The sequence below is a fragment of the Dromiciops gliroides genome, chromosome 1 (genome assembly GCF_019393635.1).
Source record: "Dromiciops gliroides isolate mDroGli1 chromosome 1, mDroGli1.pri, whole genome shotgun sequence".
Classification (NCBI taxonomy): Eukaryota; Metazoa; Chordata; class Mammalia; order Microbiotheria; family Microbiotheriidae; genus Dromiciops; species Dromiciops gliroides.
In genome coordinates, this window is record NC_057861.1 from 753,483,409 (window position 1) to 753,507,264 (window position 23,856).

The following is a 23,856-nucleotide window of genomic DNA, read 5'->3' on the forward strand; positions in this document are numbered from 1 at the left end:
AGCAGCTCAAAGAGACCTCTGGGGCTCTCGAAAGCAGATCCCAGAAAAGCCCTCCCTGACATGAACAGGAGCCCCTAAGAATCCACCAGAAGCCAAGTAAACACAAGCACTTCGCCTTTCTCACCAATTGCTATGTTAGAGCAAAGGATTGGGAGTCAGGAAAACCAAAATTGGAATCCTGCCTCAGGCACTTCCTAGCTGGGTGACCTTGGGCTAGGATGATTTAATTTCCCAGAGTTTCAATTTCCTCTTCCATAAAATGGCGAAGATAACAATAGCCCTTCTTCCCAGGGCTGCTGGGAGGATCCATGGGAGGCTCCACGGAGATGATGTCTGGATTTGTCCATCTTCACGCCCTGATTCGTGAACAGGCTGTTACCTGCTCGTTAGCCCCATCTCAATGTCACAACATCATTACACAGGCTTGATGCATCATGGGCTGTTTGGGACTCAATTCACAACCTTTCAGTCGGTCCTATACAGTTTACTCTAATAGACTGAAGGCTCTCGGAGGATAGGGACTGGTTCAGTTTGCATTTGTACCCATGGCACCTAACACAGAAGGCACTTAATCAAATGACTGTTGATTGACTAGACTTGATGACATCCTCAGGATCCTGGAGTAGCTTCAACACTGAAGTCTCTCTCTTCAGAGAACTAGTAGCACCTACATGATGCTTTCAGGTTTACAAAACACTTTATATAGGTTCTCTCATTTTATTTCCCTCACAATAATCCTGGAAGCTAAGTGGCACAGTGGATAGAGTATCAGGCCTAGAGTCAAGAAGACCTGAGTTCAAATCTGGCCTCAGACACTTACTAGCTTGTGAGCTGTGTGGGCAAGTCACTTCACCTGTTTGCCTCAGTTTCCTCATCTGTAAAAAGAGCTGGAGAAGGAGACAGATGGCAAACCATTCTAGCATCTTTGCCAAGAAAACCCCCAATGGGATTGTGAAGAATTGGAAAGGACTAAACATGGGCATCAGATGAGGAAAGTGAGGCCCAGAGAGGTTCAATGTGACTTGTCCAGGGTGAGCCAGCTAACACGCGTCTGAGACAGAATGTAAACTCTGATCCTCCTGATGCCTCATCCACCACTATCTCCAGGTGCCACCCTGAAGGTCTAACAATGCCACGCCTCTATTCCCATAACTCCAGTGGCTCCCTCTTACCTCCAAAAGCAGAGAAAATAAATAAATCAAGAATATAGTACAACTCCCTGTTATCACCAAGGCCCACCTTGAGGGCTTATGATTTGTGTGACCCTGAATGAGTCACTTCACACTTCCCTAGGAGTTTATTTTCCCCTCTGCAAAATAATGGGGCTGGCATTGACAGCCTAAGCCATCCCTTCCAGCACTGAAGATCCCATGAAGTTGAACCCAGTCAGGCAGAAATTTGCCCCAAGTTATAGACAGAGCAAGGCTGAGGTCAGGAAGTTTATTGACCTGCCTCCCAGTCCCAGGCCCTGCCTCAACATAACATTACTTCTGAGATAAGTCTATGGTGCGATATAGTTCTATAAAAATTGGCAAGCCATGTACGGTAAAGCTAGATTCACCACACTGTCTGATTCACCAGAACACCCCATCCCCTGATGATGCTAGATCAGAGAGAATGGGCTATATCAAAAAGGGAGCAGAAAGAACAGAGGCAAAAGTCCAAATAGGGACAAAAGTTATTATAAACCTTGGCAGAAATTAAGATTCAAACATGATACACACACACTTTCTCTCTCTCTCTCTCTCTCTCTCTCTCTCTCTCTCTCTCTCTCATGCACGCACACACACTCTTCCATTCAAGAGCCCTTTTCATTTCCATCCAAACTAGATTAATGATTCTAAACATCACTATTCAGCATAAACACAAGGAGAGACATCAAAAGCCATGTTGCTGCAAAATTCTGGGAAGAATTCATGGGCACAGCTGTAAACCCCCATTCACAGCTATTTGGAAGTCACCACACAGAGACCCAACTCAACTTGCTGGACAATTCATCAACTAGCATTTGAAACAGAGAAATGAAACCAAGAACACTTACCAAGTTATGATTGGTTGAGTTAGAATCATCTTCTGGGAATGGGATGTAAACAGCTAAGGCCACACAATTGGCAAAAATCGCCAATAATATAAATATGTCAAATGGTCTGGAAAGTTTGGTTAAGGATAAATATGTATGGAGTAAAACCCACGAACCTGGAGCCCCAACCCACAAGACTTTCTGAGCAAAACAGACAACTTTCCGGTTCCTGATCACCATGCCCGGAAGCAAAGGCAGTTGTCCTCCCAAGATCCATTAGCATGAGCTCTCAGGTGTCAGCCTCACCCAATTCACTTTCTGGGGCTATAAATTTTATTTCAGAACCAAGGCAAGGCCCGAACCAAGTTCCCATATTTTCTTGTCTTAAAGGAAGCTTTGGAAGTCAAATCCCCAGTGGCACATCCCTTTGTTGTCCTGAAAAGAGCTACTTTCTCAGATTTTTGCCATCATCTACTTATGCTCTTGGGCAGCTAGGTGGTGCAGTAGCTAGAGCGCCAGGTCTGGAGTCAGAAAGACCAGAGTAAATCTGGCTTCAGACATTTACTAGCTGTGTGACTCTGGGCAAGTCACTTCACCCTGTTTGCCTGTTTCCTCATCTGCAAAATAAGCTTGAGAAGGAAATGGAAAATCACTCCACGATCTCTGTCAAGAAAACCCCAAATTGGGTCACAAAGAGTCAGCTATGACTCAACAACAGCAAACAACACCAATTATGCTCTTAGCTCACTTGAGAGCAATCTTGGCCTCATCCATAAAAGCTCAATCCCTACAAGATGGGGGCATGTCTCTGATTTGGTCTCAGTGCCTTTGGGCCAAATAGGTTTGAATTCTGGATCCACTATTTACTAGTCACATCCATTCTAAATGAGTCACTCGGCCCCTCCGTTGGGGTTGGACCCAGTGATCTCTGAGGTCCCCTTGAGTTCTAGATGAGGGGTTGGCAAACTATTGCCTGAGGACCAAATTATGGCTACCACCTGTTTTTGTACAGCTCACAAGTTAAGAAAGATTAGCTCTCTAAACCTACGACTGTAAGACGATGAGGGCGTGGAACAAGTTATGCAGCTAGCTTCTTCTCTACCTTCTCTACTCCCCAAGAGTCAGAGCCCTTTATAACTTGGCCCCCTCCTAACTCTCCCATTTCTTGTTTTTGTTGTTGTTGTTTTGGTTTTTTTGCAGGGCAATTGGGGTTAAGTGACTTGCCCAAGGTCACACAGCTAGTAAGTGCCAAGTGTCTGAGGCCAGATTTGAACTCAGGAACTCCTGATTCCAGGGCCGGTGCTTTATCCACTGCACCACCTAGCCGCCCAACTCTCCCATTTCTTATACCTTTCCCTGCTACAAATACTCAACGGCTTAATGACACCAACCTCCTTGTTCCTTACCAAGTCATTCCATCTCCAGATTCCAGGCCTTTTTGCTCCCATGCCTAGAACTCTCTCCTTCCTCATCTCTGCCTCCTGGTGTCCTTCAAGTCTCACCCTTCTATAAAAAAGCCCTTCCTGGTTCCCATTATGGGAGTGCCTTCCACCTAACATGTCCAGTTTCACCTTTCTATACCTTGTTTGGACATAATTGTTTGCATGTTCTCTCTCCCATTAGATTGTGAGCTACGTGGGAGAAAAGCTGATTTTGCCTTTCTTTGTCTTTTTTGCCTGTCTTTGTGTTCCCCGGTTCTTAGTCCAGTGCCTGACACACAGTAGGTGTTTAATAAATGCTTCTGACTTGACTTTCAGTACCACTAGTTTAGAGTACAGCTGGACTTCAGTTTGCTTTATTCTAGGCTGTCACTGGGTTCAGTATACAAAGAAAAGTAAGTTTAATAAGAAACCACAGGAAATCACCCCCAGACACTTTCCCACAGCCCCATTCACGGCTCTCAAGCTGGGGGGTCTGTTTTCAAAGGATTGCATTTACTCAAGTAAACATTCTGGTGTCAGAAAGAGGCACTGGCAGAGTTGGCGATTTCAAGCTCAACACCCACCACAATGACTTGTGGGATTGTTTGGTTTTTCAGTAGAGAAGGGTTTCTAGAACAGCCAAGCTAAGGGGCAGCTAGGTGATGCAGTGGATAGAGCACCGGCCCTGGAGTCAGGAGTACCTGAGTTCAAATCCAGCCTCAGACACTTAACACTTAACTAGCTGAGTGACCCTGGGCAAGTCACTTAACCCCAATTGCCTCACTAAAACAAACAAACAAAACAAAACAACAACAACCAAAAAAAAAAAAAAAACAGCCAAGCTAAAATACAGTCCTAAGGTCAAACATACATCAGACTTTCTCCCACCAAGGTGTGCTCCCAGAAAGAGCCTTGACTAAAAGCCCTGAGATATGTACTGAGAGTGTGGCCCTACCAGACCACAGCAACATCCACAGCCACCTAGTCCAGTCCCTTCTTTTTAAAAAAGAGACTTGAGGTCAAGATGGATTAAATGGCTCGACCAAGTCACGCAAGTGACATGCAGCAGAGCTGGGATTTAAATTCAAATCCTCTGCCTCAAGAGCCAATGCTCTGTTCTTCTCTCAGAATGTCTGTTTTGAGAAATCCCCAAAGACTTTAATGAAGGAAAACCCCCTTTGCTTTCTGGGGAATCCTAGAAAGAAATGTCAATTTTGCCTTGGTTTTTTTTTTTTTGGTCTGGACCTAAAATGTCATCTTAGGGGGACCTCCCAGGTGAAAATATCCTTCACTGACACAGATCAGCAAATCATCTATATCTTCTCTTTTAGCACCATCTAAGCACAGTAAGATGTTGTGTGACCTGTTCATTATCACCATGCTGTTAAATGTCTAAGGCAGGATTTGAATCCAGGTCTAGGACTCTATGCTGCCTCTCATAAAACATGTCAGTCTCTTGAGGGGCCACAGGTGAAAGAACAGAATAAGGGCTCTGCCCCACCCCCAAGGTTCATGAATCAAAAAAGCAAAATGCTCTTCACACTCTGACTTTATTAACTGGGATTTCCTAGAGATTCTCATCAGTTATCTTTGACCTTTACCTTAATTTTGACCAAGTTCAGACACTAGAATATTTGATTAAACAGGCCAGATTGGGGTCTATCAGGACAACCTTGACAAAACTGCATTTGGAATGACACATTTTTTTTTTGATAAATGATGTGAGGGAAATCTAAGTCTCGATCAAACACAACCACTCCAGAACTGGAGGCAGAGAGTCCTCCATCCCCTCTACTTATTATTGCACCAAAACAGCAAACCTGGGAAACACCAACATGGCTGAGGAAATGTAAAGGCAATGTAGCTTTCTGTCTTTGTTTTTGTCCAAAGTCCTCTTTGAGGAGACTCTTCCCCATCCCTTGCTATGAGACTTTGACAAACTAGCCAAAAGAAATGGAGAGATACTCAGAGTTTGGATTGAACTGCCCCTCAGGGCACTTGGTACCCACCACTTTCCCAGAGTTCAAGTGGACATTCCTTCCCATCCCATGACACCCATCCTGACCCCAGATTCGCCAAGGTTTGGTCTTCAATCAACTGCTTAGGTTATTATGATCCACTATGGAAATGAGATGACATTTGGAGAACCAAATGGGGTTGTGGATTAGTCGGGGATTCTCTTCTATACAGCTTCCCCTTCAGCACCTACCTCATGGGGGTTGACTTTTCTGCAAATCCACAGATATACCAGTGCAGGCTGCTGTGTATGCTTAGGAGGCAGGGAAGGAAGGATGCTGAATCCCAGAAAGTGCCTCCTCTCTAGACCCAAAAGGAAAGAGCACCTGACCTTCCCTGTCACTCTGTAGACAGCCAGTGACTCCAGGAGCTCTGCTCACAATCCCTGACACAAGAGGGCCTCTTTCATGGTGATGGCTAATGGAGGGCACACAAGAAGTCAGGACATGTAGCTGTAACACTCCCTGTGTCTCTAAGAGAAAAAAAATCTACCCTAAGAGTAGGCATAGCTTCTCTGGAGTTGGTCATTTTTTTCAAATGCTAGAAACTAGCTCAAGGAAAAACCTAAAGGCAAAGACATACAACAGAGACTACAGGTCTTGAGGGAGAATAGGTACTTGTGTTAGAAAGGTGTGACAGAGGAAAGGGGGACAAAGAGGGAGGCAACAGGGCTTCACTGCTCCCATATCCAGGCTACGGGTGCTCGCTTCACAAGCTTTCCAGCCAGGTAAGCCCATTGGATCTCCCATTGTGGCTGCCCAGGGAAGACAGGAAGAGGAGAGCTAAACCACCGGCTGGCTGGGACCCAGGCTTAACATTACCAAAGAGCCACGTGCTCTACAACATAGTGTTGAGGACTTGTCTTCCTAGCCTTCAACACCCTCTCCTCTGAAGGCAGAGGGCAGGCAAATGAATTCCCAAGAGACACAGCCCCTTTGCTCCTTCTTAAGACAAGAGGCTGCTCTCATTGCTGGCTCCTCTGGCTAGGAAGAGTCCTGAGGACTCACTGTGCCAGCCACACAGGGGTTTCTGGGAGAAGAAAATGCTGCCTTCTGCTCAAGGCGCTGGATCATTTGGGCTAAGAGGAAGTGCCCATCACACACTCCGCCTTGAGCAGATAGCTGGACAGTGGCTCTAGCTTTTGTACAGGCTTGAGAAAGGAATTGGAAAGAAAAACAAGGTTACAGGGAGGCCTGAGAGATAGGAAAGAGAGCAGGAGGGCTAAATCTGGGGTCTGGGATGCATCAGCCATCTTGGGGCACTGGAAGTTCAATTTTAAAAATACAAAGGAGACACCCACACATGGAGCTGCAGCCCAAGGAAAGAGGCCGAATTTTTTCCTCTAAAGCCAGCAACTGCAAATTCCTGAGCTCAGAGAGCCGCTCTCTAAGTCAAAGGGTGGAGGGGGACAGGAATCAGACAGCAATGTCAGAGAAGACACACACACACATACACACACACACCTCCCCACAGTCCTTCACAGTTCATAACATTTGGGTGGACCCAGTCTAAGGAAATTCCAGGGAGCAATGGTATTGAGGAAAGAACAGAGACACAGAAGGGTTCAAAGGACCACATAAGCATAGAATGAGAGCTAGAAGGGGGCTCTGGAAGTCACCCAATCCAACCTTCCTCATTTTATAAATAAAGAGGTTAAAGTGACTTGTCCATGCTCACATATAGGAGCATCACAGCTCTGTAACTGGAAAGAACCTCAGAGAACATCTAGTCCAGTCCTTTCATTTTACAAATGAGGAAACTGAGGCACTGAGAGGATAAAATTACCTGCCCAAGGTCACCAAGCTGGCTATGGCTCTGAGATGGGATTTGAACCCAGATTCAAGCTTGTTAAGTGCCTGAACAAGGGACATTCATCAGAGCTTCAGGAACAATTTCCAGATATCAAAATTAGAGGTTTCTGCTAAAGATCAAAACTGCTTCTTTTGCCAGTAAAATTCCAATCAGTCTGGTTATTTTTTTAATCCTCTTTTGAAAAAACAAAATGGGCTCCAGGCCTGGCCAAGCCTAAAAGCCAAGAGAGGCTAGCGACGCAGCTCAAAGTGTTCCCTACACAAGGTGCCTGTCACCAGCCGACCAATGCGCACCCAGGCCTATTTCTTCATTCCAGACCGACCTCTGCCATTGCTGAAGACCTTCCCAGAACAGCAGCACCCTCCCACCAGAGGAGGCTAAATATACCTGCCAAGTTAACCAACCCTTCCCAACTTGGGGAACTGAACTTAAAATCAATATAAGATCATCCCCCTGCTCATCTCCTGCTCCTCCCTGTGCTCCCGGCCGCCATGCTGTCTAAGTGCTGTTCTGGAGAGCAAATCCTTTGAGCACACGGACTATATTTGAGGAACAGATGGTGACAAAAATCAAGCCGAGGGAGAGGCCGGCTCTCCAAAAAAGGATACTTCCATTCTACGATACTAATGCAGGCTCTTCGGATGGGGTTGTTCAGAGAGAAGCAGAAAAGGGCCCGGGCCGGGCGGCTGTTGGACGAGCTGCCCTGTTTTTTGCTCTTGGCGTATTGCTGACGTTTTCTTTGGGACAGAGACCCGACAGGTTGGGGGGTGGAGGTGCTCATGGTCTGGGCAGCCTTGGCTTGTCGAGCAGCATCGATCGCGGCTTGCCAGGACAGGACAGTCTGCTGGGAGTGTTGGGAGCTCTTGGGCCGAAACGGTGGTCTGTCACCAGAGACGGAGTCCCGGGTGCCTCTTGCATAGTTCGACTCTGAGGAGAAAGACAGAGATAGAGGGAGAGGGCGAGAGAGAAGAGGGGAGGGGAGGGAGGGAGGAAGAGGGAGAGGGAGAGGAAGGGAGGGAGGGAGGGAGGGAGACAGACAGACAGACAGACAGACAGAGGGGGAGGAGAAGGAAGGAGGGAGGGAGAGGGAGAGGAAGGGAGAGGAAGGGAGAGGGAGAGGAAGGGAGGGAGGGAGACAGACAGACAGACAGACAGACAGACAGAGGGGGAGGAGAAGGAAGGAGGGAGGGAGAGGGAGAGGAAGGGAGAGGAAGGGAGAGGGAGGGAGGGAGGGAGACAGACAGACAGACAGACAGACAGAGGGGGAGGAGAAGGAAGGAGGGAGGGAGAGGGAGAGGAAGGGAGAGGAAGGCAGAAGGAGGGAGGGAGGGAGGGAGGGAAGGAGAGAGAGAGAAAGACAATTTGATTAAGTTCTCTAGCTGAATGAGTATGTGTTGGTAGGTCTTTTTTCCCTCCAAACTGTTTCTTCAAATGTAGTTATTCACTCAGCAGCATATCTGCAGCCGAAACCTCATTCCTCACCTTCCAAAGCAGAGGCAGAGACAATGGGTTCTCACAAAGCAGCGAGTCTTCTATCCCTGCCCCCCCAAGCACATTTGCCTCTCTTTCTTCAAATGAATGAAAAGGCCTTTAATAGGTGCTTATTACAAGGGGCAGGCTCTGTGCTCTCAGGAAGGTGAACTCCTAGCCCTGTCTCAGGCCTCCTCCCTAGCAGTTAAATATCCCCGAGCCCTAGGGAACCTGTCGAATATGTCTGATGCAAAGGCAAAGGGAGCTCTCATTCCATATTGTGACCCATCTTCAGGGTGACAGCCCCACATCCTTCCCCAGCAAGGAGAAGCAACATTCTTTCCAGCTCATGCCAAAAGAGCCCTCCCCTGGAGTCCGGGCAAAGCAAATAATCTGGATTATGTCCCCTTTAAATGAAAATTCATGAAGCCTAACACTCATCTCCTCTGCTGGCTTCTGAAACCATCTCTGTCTTTTGGCATTTTTAAACCATCAGCTCATATGCCAGGCCAGAGGCCTCCCAGCCAGAGATAGCCCCCTCACCCCCTCCAAAAGCCATCCAAAGTCCTGGCAGGTCGGCCTAAAACAAGGTGCATAGACATGTACAGGGTCATTGGGTGTGAATCCATGAGCTGTTCAGCAATCACAGCAGTCCTCTGAGGCTGCTTCTGTCTGTGAACATGGCTGTGACTGGTCTCCAGGGCCCAGAGAGGAAAGACAAGTACACTGGGAATCCTAAGTCATATTGGAGGGGTGTAGGGAGAGGGTCAAGCAAAGGAGAAGCCCTGAGATGGGGAGGGACCAAAAGCTGGGAAACAGACAATGCACCCCCAGCCCATCGGGGACATCCACATTTCCCTGTAAGTCACTAAGGCACCTCAGGGTTGCCGGGGCCCCGTTGGGGTTTGCTCCAGCTTCCATCACTGGGCCACCCTGGAGCAACCTGGAGGAAGGGCCTCTGGCCACCCAGCTTCCAGCCCGCCCATTGTGGGGGAGGGGGGGTGGTACCTAGGTGGGAGTGAGGATCCCTCCCCCTCGGTCAAGTGGGGTTATGTGTGTGGTCCCTTCCTGGGGCCTGCGAGAGGCGCACCCCCTTCACAGTCGCTCTTTTCCCAGGTTAGAGGCACAGGGCTACCCCAGGGACCCCAGCCCTGCCAGCCCTGCCAGCCTGCCTGCCAGCCTGCCTGCCCAGAAAGCCAGGCGCTGCGAGCAAGAAAGCCGGAGGGAGGGCAGTCAGCCGGCAGGGCGGGAGCGCACGTGTCTCTCCAGGTTCTTGGGGAAAGAGGAGGGGGGAGCTGCAGGAAGTACTGGGGCTATTGCTAGGTTACCGGTGCCATCCTAGGCAGCCAGCGGGGATTGGAGGGGGGAATAAGGGCCAGAAATATATGTCCCCCAGGACAATGGGGGGGGGCGTCACATCGAGACAAGAATATGAGAGGGGGAAAGGGCCCGAAGTGGGGTGGGACGAGCCTCCCCCCTCCCAGAATGGGGAGAGGGAGAAAGAGATGATCCTGCCCCAGCTGAGCACTCCAGCCTGGGCAGCTCCCTGCCTCTACCTGCACCCCTTCCCCTACACACACACCTGGCTCAGTGGTGGGAAAGTGAAACCCAAAAGTCACCTCGGCCCAGGAGGGCCTCCCCTCAAGCTCCCTCCATCTGGAGGAAAGACCCCCCCCCCAACCACCCCCACCTACCTCCCCGCAAGGCGCCGCGGGCCCCTCCCCCGCCAAACATGTCGCTGCCACCAAGCTCCCGAGCATCCTCAGGCCGGGGCCTTCCTCTATCCCTTCATCCTTCCTTCCCTCCAATCCCCCATGCCTTCCTGCCTCCATCCCTCCATCCCTCCTTGCCTCCCCCCCTCCCCCCAAGCCCGCACCTTTCGCGTGCTCCTCCTCCTCCTCCTCCCGCCTCGGGGGGTGCATTTTTTTCATCATCATCATCATCCTCCTCCCGGACCATTTATCGAGCGCCTGCTGTGTGCGTGTGCGTGCGCGGCGGCGGCGCCGGCCGGCCGGCCGCGGGGGTGCGGGAGTGGGGAGCGGGGCGGGGGGCGCCCTTCGGCTGCGGTGCGGTGCGGCGCGGTGCCCGCCCCTGCCCGGCCCTACGATAACCCACTCGACTGTGCCAGGAGGCGGCTCCGGGCTCAAGGGCGGCTCGGGCCCCGCTTAGGTCTCCTCCTCGCGGCCGGGGGCGGTGCGGGGGCCGCTCGGGCCGCCCCCCATGCCCGCCCGTGCCTGCCCGTGCCCGGGCCCGTGCCCTGCGCCTGCCGCCGCGCAGGGGCCGCTGCCTCCTCGCCTCCCTTCCCCGGTCCGGCCCCGCCGAAGGCAGCCGGGGCCCCGCGGCCAGCCCTCGCCCGCCGCCGGGCCGCTGCTCACATCCGGGCCCCCGGCAGGCGGACCGGCAGGAGGGCAGGCGGGAGGACCGGCTGGGCAAGCGGGAGGACCCAGAGGGCAGGAGGGAGGGCAGGAGGGCAGGAGCCCGGCTCCGGCTCCGGCTCTGCTTCGCTTCGCTTCGCTCCGCACAGGCTCCGCGCCTCTGCCGCCTTGGCCCCGCGACGCTGCTGCTGCCGCCGCCGATGCTGCTGCAGATGCTGCTGCCACCTCTGCCGCTGCCACCGCCGCTGGCCGCTCTCCCTCCTCCCTCCGCTCGGCGCGCTCCTCCTCCTCCTCCTCTTCCTCCTCCGAGCCTCCTCCCGGCTCGGCCCGCTGCCAGGCCCCTCTCCTCCTCCTCCCCAACCCCCCAGACTGGGAGGGGAGCAAGCACGGGCCTGGTCGCCTTTCTCCGGGCTCTGGCCCCAGGAGGGGGTCGAGAGGAGAGCGATAGGCCCTAGCGTGTGACAGCAAGCAGGGGGCAAGCCGAGCCTTCAGCTCCTCTGAGCCAACCGGCCCCAAGCTCCTGGGTGCGAAAGGGTTAACTCCCCCTCCTCTTCCCTCTCCCCCCCAACCCCGGCACTCGAGAGGTTAACTCTTTCGGCGCCGGGAGGGGGGGGGAGAGAGAGAGAGAGAGAGAGAGAGAGAGAGAGAGAGAGAGAGAGAGAGAGAGAGAGAGAGAGAGAGAGAGAGAGAGAGAGAGAGAGAGAGAGAGAGAGAATCGAACAATCCTGATGGCTAGAACTCCTGGGACCAGAAGAGGAAAGAGGGCGACAACGGTGAGGATGATAGCTGCCCCCCTCCCCATTCCCACCTTCTTCAGACCAGCCCACCTGAAAGAGGCCCCGCCCCTGGGAGGGCACAGGTGTCCCTTGGGCCCAGCCCCACCCTATTCCAAGTCGGTCTCCTTCTGAGCCTGGCCCTGGGAGAGAGATAACCAGGCTGATTCCACCTGACTGGTCTTGAGATCGAAAAACGGGAAAGAAAGCCTCAGGCCACGTAGTCCAACTTTCTCGTCTTATACGTGAGGAAACTGAGACCTGAAGATGTAAAATGACTTGCCCAAGGTCACATAAAAATGAATTTGGAACTCAAGTCTCCGAATTCCAGAGCCAGAGTTCTTTCCACCATAGCAACCCTTTTTTTTTTAGAAGAATAAATTGAGGCCCAGAAAGATTACCTTTACCCCCAAGCCTGCTCCTCCTTCTATGCTTTCTACAACCTTTCCCCTCTCCTTCCTTTTCATATCCAATCACTCACCAAGTCCTATCAGGCTACTCCTGCCTACTAATGAGGCTCTCACTGCCCTCCCCCACACAGTTAGGAAATCGGTATTCCTAAAGTACACACTGGACCATTGCTTTCTCCTACCCCAAATCTTCCTGGGCTCATAGTTTATTGCTGCAAAGTTCCTTTGGGGCCACTTAGTCCAACCTCCTCATTTTACAGATGAAAAAAACTGAGGCCTAGGGATGTGAAGAGACTTATCCAAGGTCATATGGGTAATAATTGCCAGAAACAAAATTCCAGTGGAGGTTCTCTATCTCCAGGACTCTTTCCACTGAAGAATTAAAACGAAGAATCGCTTAGACAAAAGTGGAGAGCTGGCTCATACTCTTGCCTCCAAAGTCCTGGGTCTGGCACCTAAAGCCCCCTGCAGCCTGGCTCCCCCCCACCTGCCAGTCTAATCTCAGATTACTCCACATCACAAAGTCAACATTCCAGTCAAACTGGTGTTTTTGTTATGTGTTGTTCACTAATGTCCGACTCTTCATGACCCCACTTGGGGTTTTCTTGGCAGAGATACTGGAGTGGTTTGGCCTTTGCCTTCTACAGATCATTTTACAGAGGGGGAAACACAGGAAAATAGGGTTAAGTGACATGCCCAGGGTCATACAACTTGTAAGTGTCCGAGGCGAGATTTGAACTGAGGTCTTCCTTACTCCCTGTCATTATACTGATTATCTCCTAGGCATGAAATTCACTCTCTCTCCACCTCAGGCTCTTAGAATCTCTAGCTAGTGGCCTTCAAAGCCCAGTTTCTGGTTCTGCCTCCTGAGAGACAAAACTTTATATGATGCTCCAAGTGATCAGCTCTCTCTCCCTCTTGAAATTACTTTTTATAACCATATTTTATTTGTATTTGCTTCCCAGGGTACATGTTAAATTGTTTTCATTTTCAACTTCAAAGATTATGTTCCTTATCTTGTTGCCATACAGTAATACCAATAAAATGTTGATATTATAGGGGCAGCTAGGTGGCACAGTGGATAAAGCATTGGCCCTGGATTCAGGAGTTCCTGAGTTCAAAACTGGCCTCAGACACTTGACATTTACTAGCTGTGTGACCTTGAGCAAGTCACTTAACCCCCACTGCCCCAGAAAAAACAAAAAAAAAAATGTTGATATTATGGCCTTTTGTTTCCATGGGAAGTCTAGGGTTATTCAAGAAGCTTTGCCACTTCCCAAAAACAGTTCAGCCCATTAGTCAATCAGTCAATAAATATTTATTAAGTATCTACTAAGTGTCAGGCTTTATGCTAAACCCACTGGAGTACTAATGGACAGACTCTAAAGGCTGTTGTTACATATTGTAATCTGAATAAAAGACATTCTTCATCCACTTGGTCTTTCCTACATGACTAGTCAGACAAAACTCTTTGAAGAGTTACAGATCTCTTCCAGGAGGTTCTATAATGTTCCAGACCTTGATGCAACCATCATAATGTCACCTACAAACAGAAGAATCTAAGAGACCTCACCATCTTCAAATGAATCCCTGTTCAAGTTGAACTCTAACCTAGTTCTCCATCACAGCTTTTAATCCCTTTGATAAGTGTGCACCGTCCTGTTTTGTTCCTCATCTGAGGTTTGTGATCCTTGGACAAGCAATGGAAATAAACAGTGGGTGTGAAAAAGCTACAACATATACCTGATGAAGACCTTTGAAGAAGAATGTGAGGTGCAGATGACTTCAGGGAAACATATCCTAAGAGAAGTCACGTGGCAAAAGCAAAAGGATGAGAGGGAAACAACCTTAGTGCTCCACTCCTATCTTCCCGTTGTCAAAGTCAGGAAGCCCTCCAGCACTTTGAATGGACCCCTGGTGGTAAAGTTATTGAAGGACATTGGCAAGAGTGAGCTCCATTAGTTATGGATAGGCATGGCTGGTCATCCATCAACATCTCTGGAGCAAACAACAAATTGAAGGGTTCACAGATCCAATGGAATACCTGATTATTCACACAGAGTGAAAGTTCCCTAAGGGGAACTTTATTCTCCTTTGCCTCCCTATCACATAATACAGTGCACATAGTACGGGGCTTAATAAAAATTTTTGACTTGAATTATATTAGCTCTGAAACCCTTTCCCTGCTCTCTGTTCCTACCAACATTACCACCATGGTACAAGATTTCATTAAAGTCTCACTGGATGGAAATGTTTGGGTTGTTTTTTTTTTTTTGCATGGCTGCACATGTATTATCTATAGCAAATTGCTTGCATTCGAAAGGAGAAGGGAGAGGAGGAAGGGAGGGAGAGAACTTGGAATGCAAATTTTTCCAGAAAATGAATGTTAAAAATTGTTTTACATGTAATTGAGAATAAAAGAAAAGAAAAAGAAAAAAACCTCACTGGCTGCCGATCTCCTTGCAAGTCTTCCTACCTTGCCTGAAGTTGGTCCAGGCCTGGTTGCTTGAACTACTTGAGGGCAGCTAGGTGCTGCCTTACCACCTCCATACTTCTCTTCAGTTAACCCTTTCTGCTAACCATTAGGTAAATTAGAGTTGTGTACTTGGGCCTTCTTACCATCAGCTATTGCCATCATCCCATCTATGCCAGACAGCAATCCTGTCCCTTCTTTGGCCCTTCTCTTGCTTTAAATACAAGTTTTTAAAATGGGTCCCTTTTCATCATCCTTAGCATTCCAGGATAGCCCTGGTCCATTCTGGCTTTGAGTGTTTGAGGCAATGCTTACATAACCCTCCCTTCTCTTCTGGGCCATCTCTCCTGCTTTAGCCACTCTCTCTTTTCCCCATCTTGACCCCTTGGTGAATCAATTCAACTCTAAACAGTCCTCTGCCCTTGAATCCCTAGCCCCCTAATCGTTTTGCCAATGTGTCCTGACAAACTTCAGCCTTGGATGACTCCTGCCATCTGCCTTTGTGCCTGTATGTATGCTGCTGAGTGAAAGTGAAGAAAATCTCCCAACCATTCTAATTGTGTCCACTGCAAATTTATGTTACAAAACCTCAACTGGGCCCTCCCTGATGCTAGACAGTCCCATACTTCCCTTATCAACTCACTCTCCCACTCTCCACAATGGCTGTTGTGAACCTTCTCATCCCTTCTCAAGCCTCCCATGGCTCCCATCTCCTCCATCCCCAGCTGAAGACCCTGCTTCATATTATATTGAAAAAAATTGAGGTCATGCCCTGTAAGTTCCTTCTTCTTCCGTCTTCCTCATCTTCTATAACTCATATGCCTTCTGCCACTCTTTCTTCCTTGGACCCTGTCTCACATGATGAAGATCAAACCTAACCCCTCTACTAGTTCAAGCAATCCTATTCCATACTGTTGGTTCCAAGAGATTGCCCCCCACCATCATCCCTACTTTTTCACTTAATTTCTTTTTTTTGTGGGGCAATGGGGGTTAAGTGACTTGCCCAGGGTCACACAGCTAGTATGTGTCAATTGTCTGAGGCTGGATTTGAACGCAGATACTCCTGAATCCAGGGCTGGTGCTTTATCTACTGCACCACCCAGATGCCCTTCACTTAATTTCAATCTCTCTCTCTCTCTCTCTCTCTCTCTCTCTCTCTCTCTCTCTCTCTCTCTCTCTCTCCCCCTCTCTCCCTCTCTCTCTCTCTCTCTCTCTCTCTCCCTCTCTCCCTCTCTCCCTCTCTCCCTCTCTCCCTCTCTCCCTCTCCTGGTTCACTTCCTACAAAGCATGCTCTCATCTCCCTATTCTCAAAAAGCCCCCACTTGATCCTTCCATCCCCACTACCATCCTCTGTCTCTTCTGCCCTTTGTGGCTAAACTCCTCAAAAAGGTGTCTACAATAAGTGCCTCCACCTTCTCTCCTCTTACCCTCTCCTTAGCTTCTCCATTCCACTGCAACTGATCCAAAATTGTTAATGATCTCTTAGTTGCCAAATCCAGTAGCCTTTCCCCATCTTTGTTCTCCTCTACCTCTCTACAGCCTCTGAAGCTGTCGATCATTCTCTTCACCTTGATACTCTCTTCTCTCTAGGTTCTCAAGACACTCCTTTCTCCCTGTTCTCCTCCTGCCCATCTGATGGTTCCTCCTCAGTCAGATCATGACTTCAGATGCCCCCACAGGGTTCAGTCCTGGGCCCTCATTATTTTCCCTCTGTACTACTTTATTTGGTGACCTCAACAACTCTCATGGATTTAATTACCATCTCTTTGCTGATAATTCTCTTCTCCTCCTATCCTACCTTAACCTCTCTGCTGAGCTCTATTCTTACATCAACAGCCTTTCAGACATGCTGAAGTAGATGTTCAGCAGACAGAATTTGCTTCAAATATCTCTGATGACAGTCTGATATCCATGGTATAAAGAAAAATGGCACAAATATAAAAGACCAAGAGTCATTCCCCAGTAGCTAAGTGAGCAAAGGATAAGAACAATTTTCCAAAGAAGAACTATGTTATCAATAATTATATAAAAATGCTTCAAATCAACAATAATAAGAGAAATATAAATTAAAACAATTCTACTGTTTCATGTCATATTCATCAAAGTGGTAATGTTTATAAAAGAGGTAAATATTCAATAGTAGCTATGGGAGGACAGGCACACTAATACATTGTTGGTGGAACTTATGAATTGGTCTAGACTTTCTTGAAAACAATTTTGAATTATGGAAGAAAAGTCACTAAACCATTCATGATCTTTGACTTAAGTATCTGACTCCTGGACATAGGATTAATGACTATCTATCTATCTATCTATCTATCTATCTATCTATCTATCTATCTATCTACCAAAATATTCATAGCAACACTATTTGTAGTAGCTGAAAACTGGGGAGATGGGGAGAAGAAAGTCCCTCATTTAGGTTGATTTTTTTTTAATCTGGAATATCTGTTATAGAATTCTATCATACCAGTAAAAAAAAAATACAAATGTAGAATTCAGAGAAACATTGGAGAACTTGTATGAGCTAATGCAGAGCAAAATAATCAGAGTCAAGAAACAATGACACAAGGAGACGATAACATAAATGAAAATCATATTGGGGAAGCTAGGTGGCACAGTGGATAAACCATGGGCTCTGGATTCAGAAGGACCTGAGTTCAAATTCCACCTCAGACACTTGACACTTACTAGCTGTGTGACCCTGGGCAAGTCAGTTAACCCTCATTGCCCTGCCCCCCAAAAATTCAAAAAAAAAAAAGAAAGAAAATCATATTAAAAAGAAACTGAACTCTAATTAATTCTAATGATCCATCTCAAGCCTGGAAAACAGTTAATGAAGTTAATGAACCTCTTTCATGGTGCAGTAGAGAGAACTAGCATCAGAAAACCTCCCTGGATTCAAATCTTGGCCCTGCAACTTAATATCTATATGACACTGGGCAAGTGCTTCCTCTCTGTGTCTCAGTTACCTAAAATGTAAAATGAGAGAGTTGGCCTCGGGGGCCTCTCCCAGCTTTGCATATTTAAACCTCTCAGTAAATAGGTAAGGGACTGACTCCCAATATAAAATGCTTCATACATCACCAGATGCAAGGGCTTTGCTCTCCTGATTTTTCTCTGTTAAGAGAGCGGCCTCACTGGCAGTGGATGCACAGAGGAAGTGACTGTGATCCAAAAAGCAAAGGCATCAGTAAAGTTTCAGAAGAAGAAGGAGAAGTTAAGTGGCAGGTCTTCTTCACTAGACGTGTGTTCCTAAGGAAATCGGTAAAGCCTGTAACACTGTTTGCTCCTCTCTGGGCCCCACGGGGAGCAGTTTCTTTGTTTTATGTGATTTCCCACTGTCTAGGAGATCTATTATTTGTGCCTGGGGTTTGCAAACAGCTCCTGGATAGAGCTGAAACGCGTCCTGGGTGAATGACTGATATTTTTCATTTCTCAGGGTGAACCAGTGCTGGAGAGTTTGGCGGCTTTATTACCCACTGGGGGTTCCACATGCTGGCTGTTGTTCCAAGCAGCCTGTTCCAGCAGTGTTCTAGAATGTCAAGAATTATGTCTGTTTAAAAAAACAAACTGTGTCATGGCTTGTGAACATATCTGGTCTTGAGAGAGAGCACCAGTCGACAGACAGCGAGTGGCCACCAAGCTCACTACCGTGGGGGACTCTGAAGTGAGGGGCTAGAGAGGCTTGTGGGGAGTAGCCGAGGAAACCAGAGGCTCCCAGAGAACAATGGAGCAGATCTGACCGGGCTGGGGTGCATGTACCTACTGTCTTCTAGGACTGAGAGAAAACAGCAGTTCCTCAGGCCTGTGGCCCTTGACCTCATCATCACAGCATAATAGCACCTCAGATAAGAGGGGTCAATCAGCCTAAACTCTTCAGAGAACCACACGGACAGATTTATGGGGGGCTGTCTGGGGTGGCATTGTTCCATCAGTCCTCTCTGAGGAAGAGTGAAATTAAAGACCCAAGAATGAGAAATGGCAGCCCGACTCTCTGTGAAACCTGTTATTGACCCCCAGAGGAAAGGGTGTGCATGGGGATGGTCTCCTTATGGAGCCCACTCCTTGCAGCACCCTCCCTTCATGCCCACACAGCACACTCCTGGACCATACATCTGTTTCAAGGTTCCCAGGCTTTATAATGTAATGCTTTTGCTCAGTTTATGGAATCAATATTCTTTTAGATCTTGATTTCATCTGCTCATACTGGTCACAGACAACTAAGCCTGTATTGGCTTATGAACAGTTTTTAATCTTTCCATTGTTTTCAGCAAGCATCCCAAGGGGGCTGACTAAACTGTGCAAATCAGTGGATATCTTGGCCTACTGGATTAGTTATTTTATTGTGACACTGAATATTTCAGCTCTAGATGAGTAAATATCTCCCAGTAATGACTAAGATAGTGAGGCATGAGGGAATGACAAGAGGAGACAGAGTAGCTGGGCTCAGCTCCTGGCTTCTTTCTCTCACAATGTACGTGACCTTGACCAGCTCAAACTCGAATTCCTCTGGGGTCTCTTTCAGCTGTAAATTCTTTAGTCAAATGTGAGGAAGAAATATATATATATATGGGAGAAATGTTCGAGAGGTTCAACTGACTGAATTTGGTGACTGACTATCAGATATAAGGGGTGAACCCAAGGAAAGAAAATATAAAAATGAATCCTATTCAAGGACCCGGTGAATGGAGTGGCCAGAGACAGGAACTGTGATGTCAAAAGGAAGAGCAGGTTTAGAGGAAAATATATTTAGTTTTGTTTGGGATTCACCAAGAATTTATGAAGCACCTACTATGTGTCAGATACTGTGCTAGATGTCAGGAAGAAAAGGACAAAAAGAAAACCAGTCCCTTCCCTCAGAGAGCTTCCATTCTCTGTTGGGGAGTGGTGGCTTATAATAAAGTGAGGCTTCACTCTAGAGGAAAGAAAGGAGGTCAGGGCTGGGGACAGGGCCTTGGGAAGCATCTGTAAGTCATGGCCATAAACAAGATTGCCAAGATGTTAGGAGTGGAGGGTGGAAAGAGGAGGACCAGTGGCAGACCATGGGGCACATCTGCCTTAAGAGAGGAGGATCCAGCAGAGGCAAGGAAGGAACACTCAGAGAAACAGGAAAAGACCCAGGGGAAGTTGGTGTCTCTAAAGCCAAGGACAGAGAGTATACCCAGGATCCTGGAAACCTCAGAGCTGCAATGAACCCAGAGGCCATCTCCTCCAAGTTGGCCTTGAGCGGGCATGCCCTCCGTGGCAGCCTCACAAATGGCTGCCTGCCCTCTGCTTGAACCATTGATGCAAGCTCATTCTACTTCAATTGCCTTCCTGACATTGAGCCTAAATCTGGTCCTCAGAAACTTCCCCTCATTGTTCCCCTCATTGTCCCCAATGGGGACAAACAGAACCTGGTGATCCAGGGAGTTTACAGGGCCTTGGTTTGGGACTTTGACCGGGGTACCAATGGGCATGCCATCCCCTGGATACCAGTGGGCATGCCTTCCATAGCCATTGGTGCCCCTTTGTGAGGATTAAGGCAATCTCCTGGTTAAATCTTAGTTACAGGGGATGCCCCCACATGAGACATGTTCAGGAAGAAAAGAGAACTTTCATCACAAGCTCAGGCTCTTTCTTTGCCTCCATTTCAGCCCAATTCCAGATATTGAGAGCACAGCAGAGCTAAGAGGGACATCTGGAAAAGGGAGGTGGAGGAGCCCCTCATTGCTGCCTTCAGGCAGAGGTGCCCCCACACTCACTCAAATGGCCAAAGGGGGGGATCTCAGTCCATAGGTTCTAGTTTCTGGCTCATAAAGACAGTAGCATCTACCCAATGCTGAAGAACAAAAGGAGGCTTGGATTTTGCACTCCGCCATGACTGTGAGTTACTCAGTTGGGGCTTGTCTGTTGGTAGGGAAATTGCCTGTTGAGAAGCCCCAAGGGTGTTTTCCTTCGGAGGAGAATCCAAGGCACAGGGTGCCGCCGAGTCTGAGGGACTACTTGAATCCCCATAGAATATGGGTCTCCCTAGAGAGGAAGGAAACGTGATTAAATTGTCCATGGGCTTTTGTGAGTCTTCTATGTGTTTCCTGAATTGTTTATAAGCCCATGAGCCCTTTTACATGTTTTGGCATTTTAATGGGATAGGAGTGAATATACCCTTTATAGGTGAGCATTGTTGCCTTGAGAGGTTGTATGATGTGGAGGGACCTGCTTTCCTTACATTTTGATACCTACATGGAAGCTATTTGAGCAATATTCTGCAGCTTTCCAGTAGCAGCCCTGGTTGGGCGAGGGGGCTAGAGATGGGGGGAGGGGAGCCCAGAGATAGGACCCATTGCTGCAGCTGAGTCAAGGGAGAGTAGAGCAGTTCTTGTCTATTGCCACAGTGACATGGTAATGCAGGGCAGAGGGGAGGAACGTGAGAGGAGACAGATTGAGTTGTACTGGTCCCTGGTGGGTCTGTATGCTGTCTTCCTGCACCTAACATCCTGCTCCATCTAAGGTCCTGAACATCAGCTCTCCCAAAAGATCCAAGTTCCCAATCAGTGCCAGCATCTGAGGAGCTCAGGTGCAGTCTCAGGGGTGGCCCGTAGTTTACGTCTGATTGAATCTTCATTTGGAGCCTGACCTTCTTTTTTCAGGCAGGTTTTCCCCACTGCCCAACCCCAGCGAGTCCCCAGATCACCAGCATACATGGGCCCCTCTGCAGGGGAATAGGAGAGCAATGTCTGACTCCAGCTCAACAGATGGTCTGGGAGAGCTGATTGCAAATGCCCCAGCAGGAAGCTTCAGAGCCCTGGGCAGAGCTAAAATGACATCTGGGGGAGACTTCAACAGAGCTGGCAGCCCAGCAAGGTCCAGTGACTTCATTCCAAGAAGCGACTCTGTTCTCAGGCATTGGTTGGAGGGGACAGCCTTTGCCCCTGAGGACACAGGGAATCTTCATGTGGAGGTCAGAGATTCTTTACCCAGCATCCATGAAAGTATTTTTGAAAAATATTTAATGGTATTTAAACAGGATTCACTGATTTCCTTTGACATTCTGGATGTTTTATTTTACACACTTAAAACCATTATTCCAAGAAGGGCTGATGGGCTTTGCCAGGCTACCAAAGGGTGCATGCCACAGAAAAGGTTAAGGAGCCCTGTTTTGCCTGGGCCAGTAGAAGACATTCCATGGTATGGACTTGCCCATGGCAAGTCCTTCTTAGAATTTTACTCCCTGGAGTTGCCCTCAGCAGGTGTCCACGAGTCTTCCAGAAGACAGCCTCTCCTTTGCCCTCCCCTGTGCAAGGGAGGGGGTTCTGTGCAGAGTTCAGGAGGAACTTGGACACACCCCTACCCAACCCAACCCTCTGGGGCCAAGATTGGTGAGCATCAGATTTGCTGGCTACCATGGGCAAAGCACCAGGGCAGAGAGAATGTGCTGCCAGGACTTAGCATTGAACACCCCAGGCCAAGTGTAGCACTTCTGAGAGGGCTTCAGCTGCACCCATGTGTGACAAATTAACCCCGGAAGCTTGGCTACCAACTCACGGACTGTAGCTGGCAATATGGGTAGAACTGGTGATAGGAAACTCACCAGGCCCCACATGTTACCATAGAAACCTGTTGCATGGTGTGTGTGTGTGTGCATGTGTTTTCATGTGCACGCATGCGTGCATGGGTGTGTTGGGACAAATGCAGCAGAGATGTCAGGCAATAATTTCAGGCCAACCCCACCACTAAGGCAGTTAGCCGCCCATGGACTAGATCCTTTGCCACTGTGCATATGGATAGAGTAAGATGCTCCCTCCCCTTTCACCCTAACCTAGATGAACTACTCCTTACTTGTTATCCTATTCTCCATCTATTCATAACCATTGAGGAAAGCACTGCTGCCCCTAGGATATCCCACGTCCTGCCTATAGAGAACACACTTCTTTGGGACCAGTGATGCAGGAGATCAAGCTTCTATTGGTCCAAGTAGAGAAACATTGCAAGTCCCTATTGAGCCTAAGTATAAATTGCTCCCTGTCCTTTTTCCAGTAGCTTTGGGGACCAAGTATGTTCTGCATGTGTTAGGAATTCCCTCACAAGATTTGAAGTCCTGTATATTATTGGGACTCCTCGTGGTTGCCCTTCCCGTGGGACTGAATCTTACAGAAAGGCAGCCCCAGATTTCCCTCTGTCATCAATTTCAGCCAAGATCTCTTCCCCTTATGGCTGGTGGCTCACAGATCTGCTCTTTGCTGCCCCCAAACTTTAGACTCCTTCTTCTAATGACCTTGGAACTAAGTTGCTGTTTTTATGAGGGGATCATGAGTCCCGTTCCTCCAAATTTGGTCTGGGTGCTGGGCATTTCCCAGAGCTCCCATCAAGGCTGGCATACTTGCACCAGTGAGCTAAGTGCCCTGGACCTTCATATCCTAGCCTTGGGCCTGAGATGACCCACAACAGGCATGCCCTGGGAATGTGAAGTTTCTCTCTGACCCCTAGTGGCCACTTCCCCCGTTTCCCAGCAAGTCACTGACATCTCTTCCAGGCTTGTCTCAGTCCTTGCAGGCCTGGGGCCTTGAACTTGGCTACAGAACAGTCTGTAGCATACTTGTTTGTAGCAATTGCAGTGGGAAGTAGCCCCAGCCACCTGGACGAGGCACACGGAGGTGGGCTCTCATGTCCAGTGTGGTACTAAAAGAAAGACACTTGCTGGATGTCTGAACCTGGACAGATTGCTGGAATTGGAGATGTGGGACAGGTCCTCTGTGCCAAACAATGTTATTGCTTTATAATATTCAAAAGAAACCTGACGAGCTTCTGCATTTATTCTCCCAAACTCTCCAGCCCCCCAGCTATCTCAGTAAAGGTGCTGAGGGCAGGGAGTGAGCTGCCTCCATAGAAGCCCTCCTTCTGGGAACCTCCCTCACCCTTACCCATGCTTGGTGCTCTCATAAAGTCCAGGAAGCTAAGGAGGTGGCCAATTTTGACAGACTCCTATTTTGTCATTTCTCCCGAACACTAGTATCCCCGTATTGGGGGAAAGGGAGACATAGGATCCCAAACACAACCCACTCCCAAACCCAAACTTCTCATTCATATACCAAATCCCTTCTGCC

General features: G+C 48.6%; 1 protein-coding gene across 8 annotated transcripts in view; it reads right to left on the reverse strand.

Annotated features, from left to right (window-relative positions):
- Positions 1–10,903, reverse strand: part of CACNA1D (calcium voltage-gated channel subunit alpha1 D) — a 355,589-nt gene extending 344,686 nt beyond the window's left edge. For 7 of the 8 annotated variants that reach the window (XM_043981543.1, XM_043981522.1, XM_043981527.1 and 4 more), the window contains exons 1-3: positions 10,616–10,903; positions 7,878–8,196; positions 2,042–2,147 (exon numbers count right to left, since the gene is read on the reverse strand). In XM_043981543.1, coding sequence (XP_043837478.1) covers positions 2,042–2,147; positions 7,878–8,196; positions 10,616–10,682 — 492 coding nt within the window. In that variant the 5' untranslated portion in view covers positions 10,683–10,903. The remainder of the gene's footprint in view (positions 1–2,041; positions 2,148–7,877; positions 8,197–10,615) is intronic. The other variant, XM_043981564.1, reaches the window with a different exon arrangement.
- Between the last annotated feature and the right edge of the window lie 12,953 nt (positions 10,904–23,856).